Here is a 16,218-nt window from a genome sequence, read left to right as displayed (position 1 = left end):
GGGATCCGCTAGCCCATCTGCGGCCCGGGACCAGCTCCGGAAGGCGTCAGGAGGAAGAGGGAGGGAGATCAGCTCCTTGCTGATCTCCCTCTGTAGTGGGAATGCAGAAGTGATGTGTATTACATCACTTCCGCATTCACCTGTCAGATCTCTGCTTCATCAGCTTCTTTTTGGGGTCCTCAGGTGACATTAGGGGTCCGAGAGACCCCTAATGTCTCCATAAAGAGTACCTGTGCTATTATATAGGGGGGATTGTATCCCTCTATGTAATAGCAATAACAATAAGTGTAAAAAAAATATATATAGAAATTAAAAAAGTAAAAAAAATAAAAGTCACAAATAAAAAAAATAAAAGTCACAAATAAAAAAGGTAAACCCCCCCCAAAATGTTTAAGTCCCCCCACTTCTTTTACGCACATATAAACGTAAATATGCGTCAGATGCGTCAGCGCGTGAAAATTACAATTGAGCTACACATGTTACATATCGCCGCGAACGTCAGAGTGAGAGCAATTTTAAGGCTTGACATGTTTGGTGTCTTGTTACCCGACGTGACCCTGTCTTTTATATTTTACCAAAAAATTGGGTAATAAATGTTTTAGAATTTAATATAGGGGAAACAGTTTAAAAAAAAAAGTTTCTGTAATTTTTCCTTAATATATTAAAAAATAAAAAAACGCAGTGGTGATTAAATACCACCAAAATAAAGCTCAATCTGTCCCCAAAAAAGGGTATAAAATTAATTTCAGTACAGCGTTGCATGACGGAATAAATGTCAGTCAAAGTACCGCAGCGCTGAATACTGAAAAATGGCCTGGAAGGGGGTCTAACACCCCGGACTTCAAATGGTTAAACTATTTCTCTAAAAACGCATGACTTAAAATTTTGCAACTGCTGCCATTTTATCCTCCAGGGTCTCTGCTTTCAGAAATTATATAATTTGGGGGAGCTTTAAGCAATTTTGAGGCTTTTCATTCATTGTTTTAATAGTTTTAATTATTTTATTTAGCACTTTAAATTGTACTAAATGTTTAGAAAATGAAAATATGCAGAATGTTAATAATCACATCTATCTTGATAAGCTCCATGAAGAAGTCCAAAAGATTTCCAGGCTAAATAGACAAGTAGGTAAGGATGTGTGAGTAAAAATAGACTAGAAGGTTTGCTCATTTACCTGTTTGGTTGGAGATCTCTCCCGGAGGACATGGGACACAGTCATGGCAGCAGACAGGTTGTCCACTTTTGGCAACCTTACGAAATCCTGGAGGACAACTCTCACTGCAGACTGATCTCTAGGATAAGAATATCAATAAAATCAACACTGTTAGATAAAGCCAACTGACTTACATAACTATTTCATATATTCAACTCAGGAGTAATGCCTTTGGGCCATGCTAGGAATTAGGGCAAGTTACTCTAAGGTAAAGGAAGTAGTGAGTGTGCTGAGATTTATACAGATGAGAGGCCCTTATCTTCTCCATTATCTTTGTGAGGGATTAAAGGAGAACTATGGTGTTAGGGCTGTTCCCCATGGTTCTCCTTGAGGTAACGGGAGGACACAAACTAGCGTCCTCCCGTCACCCTAAGCTCAGTATACCGGAAGCTACAGCTAGCGGTATACTGAGATCCCGCAGCTGAAAAGGATCCCGACAGTTATGTCTGGATCCACCCAGCTGCGTGACTGACAGCTGGCTCTGCCTATCTAGAGGCGGAGCCAGCTGTACCCGCCCCCTCCCCCTCCTGTTCCGCCAGTCAACGCTGGCGGATCGGAGCGGGGAGGGGGAAATCCAGCCCCTCCAATGTCACGGCAGAGAGCCGTGACAGGTTTGAGAAGTGAGCCAACGCCGGTATGTGTTTCCTCACTTCCCGATCTACTGAGCCGACCTGTGACAGTCTCATTGTTACAGGTCAGCTAGAACTATGAGGTGAGTGTAAAGCACTCACCTCATAGTTCTCCTTTTAAAGAGAAAGAAAAAGACACAGGAGAAGCTAAAAGGGCACCAAATTATAAACGTGTGCTTAAAGTAATCTGCTTTGAAAAGTAGGTATGGTTTCTGTGAAGTGTACATGCCCGAACCAGTGTGGTTTAGTCTAAATGGGCTTGGGGGAAAAACAAGCTTTCATTAACATTCCATAACCAATTTTTTTCCTGAGGTTAATAATTGTTGACTTTCTTTCGATGTAAGTAACTGTGCATACTGCAGCTCGTTGTGACTGGGGGGTTCAGGAGGGACTGGGAAAGAAAGGGAGTCTTAGGCCCCACTACCAGTATATGTCTACTGGACATCTGTGGTGTCACCTGGAGTGTTCTCTCAGTGCCCCATGAGGCCAGTCACATGACTTTTATGAATGGACAAGGGTCTCCTCCATTTTTTGTGTATAAATATCAGGACTGTGCGGACAAACATATACATATTTTGGAAGGTAAAACAGCTCTCATATACAGTATGTACCCAACTGTGTATTTGGCTGTTTGCCTGGAGTTCAGCTGGAGACCTGATTTTATTCTGCTGCAGGCAGCATCTCATTGGGGGGCGACTAACAGCACCCCATCCTCCCTTTCATTGACAGCTCAGCCCCCACCATCTCCTGCTCAGCCACCTCCCTCTCTGCCAGCTGACAGCTCAGCCGCCCTCCTTCTCCTGCCCCTTGCCGTGTTGACAGCTTGGCCCCCTTCTCCTGGCCATCTAAGGTGATGAAACATGTAGGGACTGCCCTGCTTACACTGCTTGCATACATTTTTTTAAATTATGTATAAATGACTAAAGAGTTCAACTTTAACCATTCCCAGTGCCAAGAAAGAGGTGCCCTGCATAAGTTTAAAAGGCCGGCCTTTAGATATGTAAAAGAGAACAAAGGGTATGGTATGTTTCTAGTCATATTTTTGATTCACACCTGGTGATCTTCTATTGACCACACGATGGCACTTATGTTTATGGTAAAAATTTCTGCCGGAGGTGCTGCGGTGTCATAACTTCCAACCTTGACTTGCTGTAATCCTCCTTCTGGGCTCAGCTGCCAGTTCACAATGTCATACGCGGCAGGAGGGTCTCCGTTTTCATCAAAATAGAGTTCTCTTCCATTACTCCGCTTGAATCTCACTTTTTTCATATAGTACAGAAGCTGTAACATGGTAGGGTGGAAAGAGAAATAAAAAATATATAAGCCACATTAATGGTCAGTCCAGCTGTTTCAGTTTTTAGTTATACCAACCACAACATTGTTTTATCTCCATTAGACCTGCATACTAGTTGTGGCTTTTATGGATGAGGTTACAGAGGAGCTGGAACACACAAAGTTCTTAGCTGGACAGGAACAGAGTCAGGAATTATGGAAGGTAGATCTCCCTGTAGGAATCAGAGCCGTAGCTACCTCCTTTTGCGCCTGAGGCAAGAACACAAAATTGTGCCCCCCAACAGACATGTTATGTCACCCATCACCGCGCATGCACGGCGTCATGTGACGTAATGCGCCCCCGCCTCCAGGATGGCGGCACGCATGTGCAGAGTGCGCTCGTGGCCAAATCCAAAATAGCACTAAAATTTGTTTCGTTTGACGAAACTAATGTATACAGGCGAGGGAGAGCAGCGGGGATCCGAGGAGAAGCTGGAGCCTGTGCCGCTCCTCTTCTCCCTGCCGAGCCGGGGCTGTGTTGGCCGCTTGGCAGGCCCTGGCTACGCCCCCTCTCAGCTGCGTCTGATTCGAGTGCCACACTCACCCCATGGTAGCTACAGCCCTGGCAGGAATATACAAGACAAGGAGCTGGGTCTGACTCCAACCTTAGGTAAATACCACTTTTCAGTGGACTTCTGTTTGGAAATAAAATATATATTATTATTGTCCTAATATGTACAGTGTTCATTTGCTATGTTAGAAGAGATAAAGGTTTGTTGACATCTATCCAAGACCTAAATGATGTTCTAAATATCTCTATTAAATCCTTCCAGTAATTCATCTGTGTGGCCAATCCTACATTTGTTAAATAATGATACATTTGAGTTTTGAGAGATTTTACCAGATCTTTATACATTTGCAGAGCTCATAAATACCCTCATACACAACAATCCTTCTGATAATTGCCAGATACCTGGTCCAGATTGATGGGTTCTTCTCTGAGGTCTCTCTTTCTGTGGTTAGCTTTTTTTTTCTCCCAGCTCTGTCCTCCACAGATTTTTTTTTTTTTTTTGTAAATGTAGTAAAACAAAGAAATACTGATCTAGACAACAAATACAAAAAATAGATAAAACAATACCTGCCAAGGTTGAAAATTCCACTTATCTGCACAGTTTGCATCAGCAAATGGTCCTTTTCCCTCAGGGCAATTTATAAGATCTTCCAAAGCTTTGGCCACTACATGGACTGCAGTGTAGAAATTATAGGGGGACCTTAGTGTAGAGACATCTGTGTAGCTGTTGTGTATCTCTTCTAGTTTTTCAGACCCTGTGCACTCTCCTTCTGAGGTCTTCAAAGGTGACGTGAAGTTTAGGTCATGGGTAAATTTGCATTGAAATGTGCTTTCCCAAAGTATCTTAATCCAGTCTCTACCGACAGACATGGAAGGATTGATCTTCTTGAGAAACTCTTTGAAGTTTGGCAGCGTCCCACTGGAAAATGCTAGCCCGATAGAGCCGGTAAGAAGGCTTGAATATTTCTGAAGGGAAAACAGCTTGGATGTTGACCATGCTTCACTGGCAATTAGTATCTTCTTGGAAACGTTTTGTCGTGACCATTCACTCAAGACTAGGATCAGATCAGCTTCCATACAGAAGGCCACCACAACTTTGGCAGTAGACCTTTTAATCACATTCACTATATGTGGAGCATTACGGTCTGGTTGGTTCATTAGAATGTTTTCACTGAACGCCACACAAGCTCCAGCCTTGACTATATCTTGACCGATCAGTTGGATTCCTTGTTGGCCATAGTCATCATCTGCAGCAATAAGTCCAACCCATGACCAACCAAAATACAATACCAGCTGGGCAAGTCCATGAGACTGGAACACATCGCTTGGCACTGTTCTAAAAAAGGAAGGGAATCGTCTCCGATTGCTTAGTAGAGGGCTGGTTGACCACTGGCTTATCTGCAAGTAAAGATTACTTTGGCATAATAGTCACAGTGAGAACAAAATTATGGTAATATGCAGACTTATTTTTAAAGCTCAATGCCAGCTGATTTTTTTCGTTCAAATCTAATGTCCCCACCACAGCCATTAAGCACGCAATCTAATCACTTTCACTTATCAATTGATCAATTGACCCTAATGCACTGTATGCTTTATTTATATGCTCACCTTTTTCAAATGTCTACAGGCCAGTAATATGGTGTGCAGGGTCCTTTTACTCTGGATCTTCCTCCAGTATTGGGCTCTGCATTATTACACTATGGTTGCATGGTACTGTGGTGACACCCACGCAGGGACCGTGTCTGTGACACTCTTCATTTACAGTATGTCCTCAGTCTTCTACATTGAATAATGCTAGGTGAGGACATCTAGCGGCTCAGATGAATTACTGCAGCTCCCGGGAGGTGAGCATTAAACTCAGAGATGCGTTCTTATATGTATACTGGCAGGGGGAACCTTTTTTAATGGAGTTGAGCTTTAATTTTTCAGGTTTTTTTTAATATGTCAATCAAGTTTATGAATGACCCACCCACTGGACTTCACTGCGATTGCAAACCAAAAAAACCCTCTTTTGCACATACAGGGTTGGTAGTTGTAAACGCCAACTGAAATAGCTTAATTGGATATGTAAGGCAGTAACTGTACTGACTTCAAGCAGGAAAGTCATTTTTGGGTGAGATGCATTTTTAAAGGGCAGGTATGTAAGTGAATGCCGTTTTGTTGGTGGGAGAGGGCCTCCTGACCCACTGATATATACCTTGCCAGCACACCCCAGCCACTCCTTCCTCTATCACAGCTTGTGACAATGCCTGGTGCTTCTGGGTATAGGAGAGCATGTGTCCTCTGCTCATGTGACAGTTTTTAGTTCTAGCATCCAATTGCCAGGTCCCAGTACTGTCACATGACAAAGGGAGTGACATTACTGCTTGGAGCTAGTCTTTCAATCAAGGTCACACTAAAACATATGCAACCCTTTTCTATGTGGTTTTATAGGCCATGTTTTCATTACTTTTCTATAGAAAGCACAACCCCAACCAAAACTTTTTGTGTTGTCCAGACTCAGATTCAGTAAATGAAACATTTACCTGTGGAAATCTGCTGAGACCTAGAATATGAGCTATTGTCATTGAGTGTGTTGAGATTGAGGTACCTAGGACAGCAGTGAGAGGAGAATCTTTAAAACATCGATAATTGGGAACAGCCGTATTGAGTCCTGTTAATATTTGTAGCGTTGCCTTCACATTTGGCTGAAGGATGTTACATGAATCATAGGCTTGGAGACCCAGGGTTACATTCGGTAAGATGTTGGGATTATTGTTGATCTCCTCAATGGCAAACATTGTAGCCTGGAGTGCCTGAAAGCTTTCAAAGTAGAACCTTTATGACAAGAAAAATTGTTAAAAACAATGCATTAAACCATGAAGGAGATCAGAGAAACATCCAAATATTGGTTAATTTTTCAATCCTGCAGTCTCTTGGTTAAAAAGATATAACAAAGCAAGGCCTGCAAAAGAAAAGGCTTCACACTCCCTTATCCCACCACCGGTTTCTCCAATTTTCAATAAATCAGTCAAGCAATAGAAATGTAAGCTAATGCAATTTTCTGGTTGGAAATTATATGTCTCAATGATATTCCCCTTGCTAGCGTACCCCTGACACTCTATTCTTCTGTCACAGTTGGCAACAATACCTGGTGTGGTGAACAGCTCTGTCAATAGAAACTATAGAAAGGGTTTTGCTTAGATTAGCAATTCCTGGTAACATATTATTAGGCTCTCTGTTTAAAGTGATTCTGTCATGAAAAGTAAATCCTCTTGATGTCCATGCTGCTGAATGCTGAGTTCAACTGAGTTCCTATTGAGAAGGAACATTTTTCTGAAGTTTGTGCAGAAACCAACACTTCTTAACTTATCAATCTTCTGTACTGAATGGTTCCTCCCCATGACCCTCACAACACTACAGTACACAGTTGTAACATGGAGGTCGGTGGAATGGCAGGGGGGGGGGAGGAGCCTACCACTCCCTGAAGTGTTGGTTTCTGCTCACACATAGAGTGCAAGCTCTCTTTTCCAGAGCGGTGCTCAGCAGTGCAGACACCGCAAGATGTGAGTTTTTACACTTTTTCTGTGTCTGGGATATCTTTAAATGGAGTTTAATTTTCATGAGTAGGTCACCTTAAACACAACAATTTTGCTAAAGTTGGAAATATCACCATGATCTAAGTTCTATCTAATCACCTGATGGTTGAGCACACAGCTCTACAGAGGGTCAGAAGGAGAGCAATAGGAGTGTATTCAACAGGATTGTACTTTTTCTGCTTCACCAATCACAAATGAAACTTCCAAGGCATGTTTTAAACCTGATTTTTGGCCATGCGAAAATTCTATACCAAGAGGTAGCTTGAAAGGTGTGCCAGCATCAGGTCAGGTCATCAACATCAGCAGGTGTGTTCCAGGATCACCAGGTTACCTGAAAACGGAGTAGGGTGGTCTGTGCAGTACTCTATTGAAGCTGGGGGATGGGGGGCATGTGCCACGGGTTCCACTTGAGGAGGGGTGCCACTGGGTGTGCGGATGCCCCGGGTGACAGAATGTTTAGCATCCCCATTGCCTATGAATTATGAATCCAAAGGGTATTTTTACATATTTTTTATTCCTTTCTATTTAGTTTCAATTTTAGAAGTGCAAACAGAGTAATTGGGGCATTCTTCTGACTCAAGAAGTGTCAAAAAAAGGTTTAACAAAACAACAGCAGTAAAACTGGTGGGTTGGTTACACTCAAATGTTCTAAATTTACAACAAGAGAAAAATGTTGGATCGAGGAGTGGAGGATGTTTCAATCAATCATTGAGCAACTGCTCCATGTTATCTGCCTGTGACAGCCCTGTATGGTAATCCAAAACCTTGATCGGTCAACCCACTACAGAAGCATTATGCATGATGTGGTGTATTGGTGATGACACCTTAAGAGGTGTCATCACCAATACACCACACCATGCATAATGCTTCTCCAGTGGGTCAAGCAGGGCCGGAGTGGATCTATTGCCATCAAGGGGGTGTCCACAAGGGCAGTGGAAAAAGGAATGGCCCTCATAGTAAAGGTGACTTGCTAAGCGAAGCATTACATACCTTAGTGAATTTATGTAAGCAACCCCTGAATTCAAATGTGGCTTTGTACAGAGACACAGCTCTGTTTATTATGGACCTCCAAAAGTTCAATGAAGGGGCTACTGAGTTCTTACAGTAAATAAAGGGGTACTATTTTTTAATTATATTCGCTCTTAAAAAATGCTTTTACTCACGTTGTACAGGTTGTCTTTGGAGGACGTTCTGTGAAAGAAACTTTGTGGTAAATTTTGTCCAGGTGGAGCGCGAATAATGAACCTATTAGAAAATCCCCTGGTAGGGTCATGCCCTTGAGGTTTGGGGTATCCAGTTGGCACCTCAAGTCAGCTGAAGCATTGGAGTGAAAAGCCAGAAAGCAAGGCAAGCCAAAAATCCAGGCTGGTGTGCATAGACTCACCATCTTGCTTTTATCAACTCGGCACGTAGGTGTGAGCATACTAGAGTCTTGTTGTATAGTAAGTCTTCTTTGAGAATTTCTTTTCTGACAATTATCAGGAAACATTACAATTAATTTTCAAAATGTAGTCATTGATAAGGCAATGCAAAGTGCAAAAGCTTTCTGCAAAGTGCAACGGCCTTTGGTAACTAATTCAATCTCAGCTTTCTTCTATTCGTATGGATCCTAATTGGTTGCAATAGCTTGCTGAACTTAGCACAAAGCTCTTACACTTGGCACTGCCTTGTTAATTAACTATGTTCACATTTTTATTTTCATTGCATATTCTTTGGAGATAAGACAGTGAATCTGAGGCCGACAATCTAGGCTGGATTGTGCAATACAAACTTGACAGAGATGAACAAATAAATCTAAATTTCAGATATGTAGAGTAGTTGTGGGTAGACTTGTGTGCCGTCAAAAAATTTGTTCCGATTCGTTTCGTTCCATTTCGGAATATCCATTATTTCGTATTTCGTAATTCGTATCCGAAACTCATTTCGGATTAGTACGAAATACGAATTTTCGTTAGTTTCGGCACATTTTCGTAACTGTACGAACATTCGTTATGATGAAGTTAAAATGCAAAAATACCTTTGTTAATATTGGAGTCGATGTGGTAGTTGTTTTTTTATCTGAAATACAAATTCCGTTAACGGATTCCGTATCCGAATTTCGTATTTCGGATAAAAAAAAACTACCATCAACTCCAATATAAATGTACTTTGCTTTTTAACTTCAATATAACGAAAGTTTGTAACGGAATTTCGTATTTCGGATATAATTCAGAAACTGCAATTCAGATTTCGTATGCTTCCGAATTTCAGGAAAATTCGTACGAATTTCGATTCGTAACGAAACGAATCGCACATGTCTAGTTGTGGGTAAAAGTTGTCCAGAGAGCCCTGAAATGGCTTTACTGTCAATGTTCCTGGGCCCTATTGAAAAGATAAAGCACGGCTTGGTGTGAATTATTTTCTCAGCGGGTTGCACTTTCATACCTAGGTTCTGGAAGACAACTGTTGTGCCCCAGGTTGAAGACTGTATTGCCGAAATTGGATATATCATGTGGATGGAGGAAATCTTAACCAGACAGGAAAACAGATACTCGATAGTTATGGGTACCTGGAGTGCCTGGATAGAATTGTTAGAGTGACCTAATATTAATATTAATTTGGGCTCATCTAGATAAAAATAAGACAACTAGGGGACATAGAGTTTTGAATGGAGAGCCCTGACCATATCTGCCTAATGTGGGTACCTGTTCCTTTCCCTGTTTTGGATTTTTCTTTCTCCTTGGTCTATCTGTCTTTTGTCTATGAGATTTAGAATGTGTGATGAACAGGTCAGTTAGCTGGGTTTAGGAGTATTAATAGATGTTAGGTGTTCGGGAAGGCTAATACATTTATTGACTCAGTAGTCAGTGGGGACAATCTAAGAAATGAAAGGGGAGCTATTGAGGTCAGTGTGCGTATGTTCACTGAATAATATGGCCAGTTAGAAGGCTGTAAATATTGTTTGTTGTGTTACAGATGATGTAATGAGATACAGGCAGGCCTGTGGAGATACCCTGACCATAATACTAATCCCCAAACATTGTGCTCTCCCTTAAACTGACGCTAAACTTTAAATCTTAAAGATGCAATCACTTGGTTGTAGATCCTCAAATCATATCTGAATTGGTGCTGACACTGTCCTTCCTTCTGGAGGGGGGCTACTTTTGTTCCCCATGGTCCCTGTGTGTGTTATAAAGTAGCCACCACTCCAAGCTCGCCCCAGTGATGGACTGCAATCTCATGTATAGTTTACTAATCTGTATTGAGATTGTAGTCCATCACAGGAGTGAACTCGGAGTGGTGACTCCTTTACAACACACACAGGGACCATGAGGAACAAAAGTAGCCCCCCTCCACAAGAAAGGACAGTGTCAGGATCAATTCAGAGATGATTGGAGGATCTACAGCTGAGTGATACACAAATAAGAGACATTGTTGTTCATAGTTATGGTACTTGAATGTATTTTTAAGATTTAACTCCTGAGTTTAGTGTCACTTTAAGTATGTCCTGAAATTGATTTGGTTGCCGTAAAGTTTTATGTGATTTTCTGTTTATCAAACTAATAAAATGGATTAATTAGAAATAAATCTAAAACACTCACTATGAGCTGGTATTAAATATATCTATATCTGGTATTAAATATATCTAGGGTATTCGTTTATTTCCTTTTGCTAGTTATAATATCATAAACACATATGTTGCCCACCCCTGTATGCTGTATGGCACTACATTGAATGTATGGGTTGATCTATGCATTTACAGTATAACACTCCATCCACACCCATCCAAATCGCCTCAGACCAACTCAGATGGGTGCTTCCTTCCACGTCAGTAATGGGGGAAAAGCTCAGCTGTAGGGAGAGCATAGGCAATAATGGGGACAAGTCCATTGCCCTCTGCATGTCTTTTTAGGGCACAGCTTCCAGAGTTCATTTCCTCTATAATAATTCTTTAGATTCACTCTGACAATTCTATAAGTTTGACAATTACTCAGGTACATTCACCGCTGTTCTAGTAAAGCTCATCATCCTAAATTCTAACACTTCTGAATTAGAAGATGATCTCCTTACCTTTCCTCTGCTGTGCTAAATGTATGCAGATAATTGTTTGCTACTTTTAGAAGATATCTGTCATTTCTTTTCTTGTCCTTGGAGGATGTTGAATGATTATCAACACATAATGGATATTTTGTATTCTATATTTCTAAAGCAAACGTGAAGTAAAAGTAAAAAGATTGTCTTCATCTATCGTTCCAGCAGTCATGGTTTTCAGAGACATTCACCTAATTGCTTCATAAATGATCACAATTACCTCCATCACAGTCTGTATGCTAGAAAAATAAATACATACATGCTTGTGAAAGTGAGACTAGATATCCGATGAAGCATGAAATTAGTAATTGTTTTCTTTAAATTGCTCAGAAGAACGTGGCAGAGTAGGACAGAACAAGGCTCGGTGATCATAAGTCTTGTATGTGTCTTGTTGTCCTATTTATAGAGGCCGGTGATTTTATTTTAAGTGCTTGCCTAGTAACCCGTTATCTTCTGTAATGTTTGTGCTACATGACACGGACTGCTCCTTATATAAAGGTTTAGCCAAAATTGCTTCTCCCTCTTGGAGAATAATTCTCTTGGTGCATCTGGGGCTAACATTTCCCTGGAGGACAACTATAATCTGTAATTGTGATACAAGGTTTTCTGGCTGTACGCTCTTAAGCAATTTCAAATAGATAGATAGATAGATAGATAGATAATAGATAGATAGATATTTAGATAGATAGATAGATAGATAGATAGATAGATAGATGATAGATAGATAGATAGATAGATAGATAGATAGATAGATAGATAGATTGATAGATAGATGATAGATAGATAGATAGATAGATAGATAGATAGATAGATAGATAGATAGATACATTCTCTCCAGTGTTCTACCAGGTAAATTCTGACTCTTTTGGAAATGTATTGCAAAGTAGCGTAGTACATGAGAAACAACAAGAAACATGCTTACAAAAAGAAATGTTGGTGTTTTATCTTCATGTCCTTCTATCGGTTCATGTTGTGATCCCTATCACAGCAGCACCATATTAAAGGATGTGGTTGAGCATGGTGACTGGGCACATGAAACTGTCGGTGAAAGTACACATGAGATGAGAGGAGTCTGACATCCCTAAGGAAGATGTGAGAGGTCTCACATTTCTAAAGGAAGATGAAAGTAGTCTGACATCTCTGAGGTGTATGAAAGTAACCTAAAACCCCTACTAACACGAGAGTGGTCTGACATCCCTGAGGAACATGAGTGGGATCTGACATATTTGATGAAGATGAGAGTGACCTGATATCCCTGAGGAAGATGAGAGGGGTCTGAAATCCCTGAGGGGGATGAGAGGGGTCTGACATATTTGAGGAACATGAGAGGGATCTGACATACTCCCTGGAAACGTTCCTGTAGTCAGTTCTCTATCCATGTACACACCATGTCATCTATGCCCATAGACCTTAGCTTGTGTATTAGGCATTTATGTGGTACTGTGTCAAGTGCCGTTGCAAAATGCAGATATTCCACATCCACAGGGCCTTCTGCCATCCAGATCTCTACTCACCTCTTCATAGAATGTTAGTAAATTGGTCACATTTTTGGCCACATTTTATTGAAAAAAATGACATAACATTGCATTCCAAATGTATATTTATCTATTATTTATTAAACAAATATCAATGAATCAATTTCAACCTAAAAATCATCTTTAACCTAAATAAAAGCTAAGACCTAAAGGTTTTAACTCAATTTAGTGTGCTGAAGACATAAAACACATTGAGCACCTAATACACTATTTTTTATAAATATAATTTCTCATGAGAAATTCTTTAGTGTTCATGTCAGGCCTGAACAAGATGATGAAACATTTTGGGAAAAACATACAGGTGATGAGAGCCCAACTGGAGGCCAAGATGGCAAAGATCTCCATAGCCACTGTATATTTGCCCTCAGCACTGAGGGATGCTGGAATGTAGGATATCCAGACACTGAGAAAAGCCAACATGCTGAAGGTAATAAACTGGGCCTCGTTAAAGCTGTCAGGAAGTCTCCGAGCTAGGAAGGCCACAATAAAACTAATGGAAGCCAGAAGAAAGAGGTAACCCAACATGGTCCAGAAGGCAACGGGTGATCCTTCATTACATTCAACAATAATTATTCCGGGTTTAGCTTGTGTGTTGTATTCCGGGAAGGGAGGAGCAATACACAACCAGACTATGCACAAAACAAGTTGCAAAAACGAGCTCACTGTGATGACCATGTAGGACACTTTTGGGTGTGCCCATTTCCTGAGATTACTGTCTGGCATGGTGGCTATAAAAGCAAATATCACAATGATGGTCTTGGCCAAAATGCATGAGATACAGAGAGCGAAAACCATTCCAAAAGCAATCTGACGCAGCAGACAATTCTCACTGTGGGGATAACCAATGAAGATCAGAGGGCAGAGGAAGCACAACGAGAGGGAGACCAAGAGAAGACAGCTGATATAATAATTGTTGGCTTTAACTAAAGGGGTGGCCTTGAACTGTATAAAAAGTGTCATAAGGGCAACTGGAACCAAAAAGGAAATGACACTGATGGCCGTTAGTGTTTTTCCCAGTGGATCTTCAATTGAAAGATACTCTATCGGCTTCGAGAGGCATCGGGATTGATGAGCATTTGGCCAATAATCCCATGGACACTTAAGGCAGTCAACCAAGTCTGAAAGAAAATTTACACACACATAAAAAAGTATTAGCACTGTTTTTACTACATTCTATCCACCGTAACAATGAACTCAATTATATATGATCCTTTCCACATTGACAATATATTTTACAAGAATTATATCATCAACTTTTGTTACTGTTCCTTATCAGCATCTGTGTTGTAGATATACACTTGTAGGTCTATTCGACTCTTGGAACATGGACATGGGTCATGCCATGGACATAAATACTTAACTATTCCCTGCTTGACTACCCCATCCATCTATCCTAGGCTCCGCTGCACCTCCTGAAGGCTTGGGAAGATCATGGCAGGTGTCTGCTGGTAGAGTGATAAGAGATCAGTGAACAACCATTTGCTGGTCTTCTCTCCAGTGAATGAACCCAGAAACGACAAGGATTTCATCACTTCTGGTTTCTAAGCTGATCAAGCACAGTCTGCGGTTTGTCAGCTTTATTGGAGTCATGGGTGACATTGGGGGTCTAGTAGACCCCTGATGTCTCCATAAGGAGGACATGTCACCAGCAAAATGGTATCAACAAGGGGGCTATCAGCTGACTATGTGAAAGCAATAAAACTAAGTCAAAAAATAAATAAAATGAATTACAAAAATTAATTATCCTGCCCCCATGAACATGCACATGTGTTGGGTACACCTATATATGAAAACAGTAATTGCAGCAAACATGTTAAGCATCACCGCTCATTCCATGAGAGTGAAAGCAAAAATTCTAGAGACATTATTCATGGTTAAAGTGACATTAAAGTAAAAAAAAATGTTTCCCTCCCCCCAATGTTAATGTCAGCACTTACCTTAAATTATGTCTCTTAATCCGATCTTCTTCTTCTTCTTTCCTGTTGTTTTCATCTGTCCCTCCATCGCTGCTGTGGCTCTCCGATCCAGCGCTGACTCCTCTGCTTGCAGGCACTTCCGATCCAGCGGTGTCTGCAGGCGGGTGCACGCGTCCATAGACTTATCTTGCGTCTCTGCTCGTCTCCCGGCTGAGAATCCGAACTGCGCATGTGCCCGCCCCAGGATGCTTTGCGGCCGCCCGAGCAGTTTTGGATTCTCGGTCGGGAGTGCGTGACGAAAACAGGGTAAGTTTAAACCGCTGTTAAATCGTTTTTTTTCTTTCTACTGCTTGATAGCAATAGATATAGGCAAAAAAACACGGAGGCTTATGAAACCCTTTAACTCTAATTTATTGACCTGTAAAGGCTTTTCAAGTGTCACCTATGAACAATTTTGGGTATCCAGGTTTTTTGCCATTTCATGGCCCCAAATTTTGAGGCTTGACAGGTTTGGTATTTATTTACTCAACACAACCCCATCGTTTATATGTTACCAATAAATTGGATAGTATATGTTGTTTAATTTATTCCAAGAGGTTTCCATTACAATGACACTAAAACTGAATAAAAATAACTTTTCATGATTAATTGTTTTAGTAGTTTGAATAATTTATTTAGCACTTTAAATTGTATTAAATGTTTAGAAAATTAAAATATGCAGAATGTTAATCACATCTATCTTGGATAAGCTCCATGAAGAAGTCCAAAAGATATCCAGATTAAATAGACAAATAGATTGGGGATGTATGAGTATGGTAAAAATAGACTAGAAGGTTTGCTCATTTACCTGTCTGGTTGGAGATCTCTCCCGAAGGACATGGGACACAGTCATGGCAGCAGACAGGTTGTCCACTTTTGGCAACCTTACGAAATCCTGGAGGACAACTCTCACTGCAGACTGATCTCTAGGATAAGAATATCAATAAAATCAACACCAATAGATAAACTTTGCATTCCTTAGCTGATTGACTTATATAACTATTTCATATATTCAACTCAGGAGTAATGCCTTTGGGCCATGCCAGGAATTTTACTACCTCTAAGATAAAGGAAGTAATGAGCGTGCTGAGATTTATATAGATCTCTATTATCTTTGTGAGGGATTTATAGCCTCAAAGAAAGGGCACCAAATGATAAACATGCACTTAAAGTAATCTGCTTTGAAAAGTAGGTATGGTTTCTGTAAAGTGGACATGCCCGAACCAGTGTGGTTTAGTCAAAATGGGCATGGGGGAAAAACAAGTTCTCATTAACATATAATAACATATAATAACCCATTTTTTTCTGAAGTTAAAAATTGTTAAATTCCCTCTTGTGAAACACACAGCTTCTCGATATAAGTAACTGTGCATACTCATACTGCAGCTTGCTGT

At 40.7% G+C, this 16,218-nt stretch overlaps 2 protein-coding genes across 2 annotated transcripts in view; both read right to left on the bottom strand.

The window, feature by feature from the left end:
* The window catches only part of LOC108790658 (extracellular calcium-sensing receptor-like), a 12,589-nt gene extending 3,903 nt beyond the window's left edge, over nucleotides 1-8,686 (bottom strand). Inside the window, exons 1-6 of the mRNA XM_018560970.1 lie at nucleotides 8,427-8,686; nucleotides 6,211-6,502; nucleotides 4,253-5,083; nucleotides 2,896-3,123; nucleotides 1,598-1,603; nucleotides 1,175-1,292 (exon numbers count right to left, since the gene is read on the bottom strand). Coding sequence (XP_018416472.1) covers nucleotides 1,175-1,292; nucleotides 1,598-1,603; nucleotides 2,896-3,123; nucleotides 4,253-5,083; nucleotides 6,211-6,502; nucleotides 8,427-8,686 — 1,735 coding nt within the window. The remainder of the gene's footprint in view (nucleotides 1-1,174; nucleotides 1,293-1,597; nucleotides 1,604-2,895; nucleotides 3,124-4,252; nucleotides 5,084-6,210; nucleotides 6,503-8,426) is intronic.
* Nucleotides 8,687-13,076: 4,390 nt separating this feature from the next.
* Nucleotides 13,077-16,218, bottom strand: part of LOC108790657 (extracellular calcium-sensing receptor-like) — a 12,178-nt gene continuing 9,036 nt past the window's right edge. Inside the window, exons 7-8 of the mRNA XM_018560969.1 lie at nucleotides 15,633-15,750; nucleotides 13,077-13,987 (exon numbers count right to left, since the gene is read on the bottom strand). Of these exons, the coding sequence (XP_018416471.1) occupies nucleotides 13,077-13,987; nucleotides 15,633-15,750 (1,029 nt within the window). The remainder of the gene's footprint in view (nucleotides 13,988-15,632; nucleotides 15,751-16,218) is intronic.

The sequence above is a fragment of the Nanorana parkeri genome, unplaced genomic scaffold, assembly GCF_000935625.1.
Source record: "Nanorana parkeri isolate BGI_ZX_2015 unplaced genomic scaffold, ASM93562v1 scaffold491, whole genome shotgun sequence".
NCBI classification, from domain to species: Eukaryota; Metazoa; Chordata; class Amphibia; order Anura; family Dicroglossidae; genus Nanorana; species Nanorana parkeri.
The sequence above is the reverse complement of the archived record's forward strand: the minus strand, read 5'-3'. Positions and strand labels throughout refer to the sequence as shown.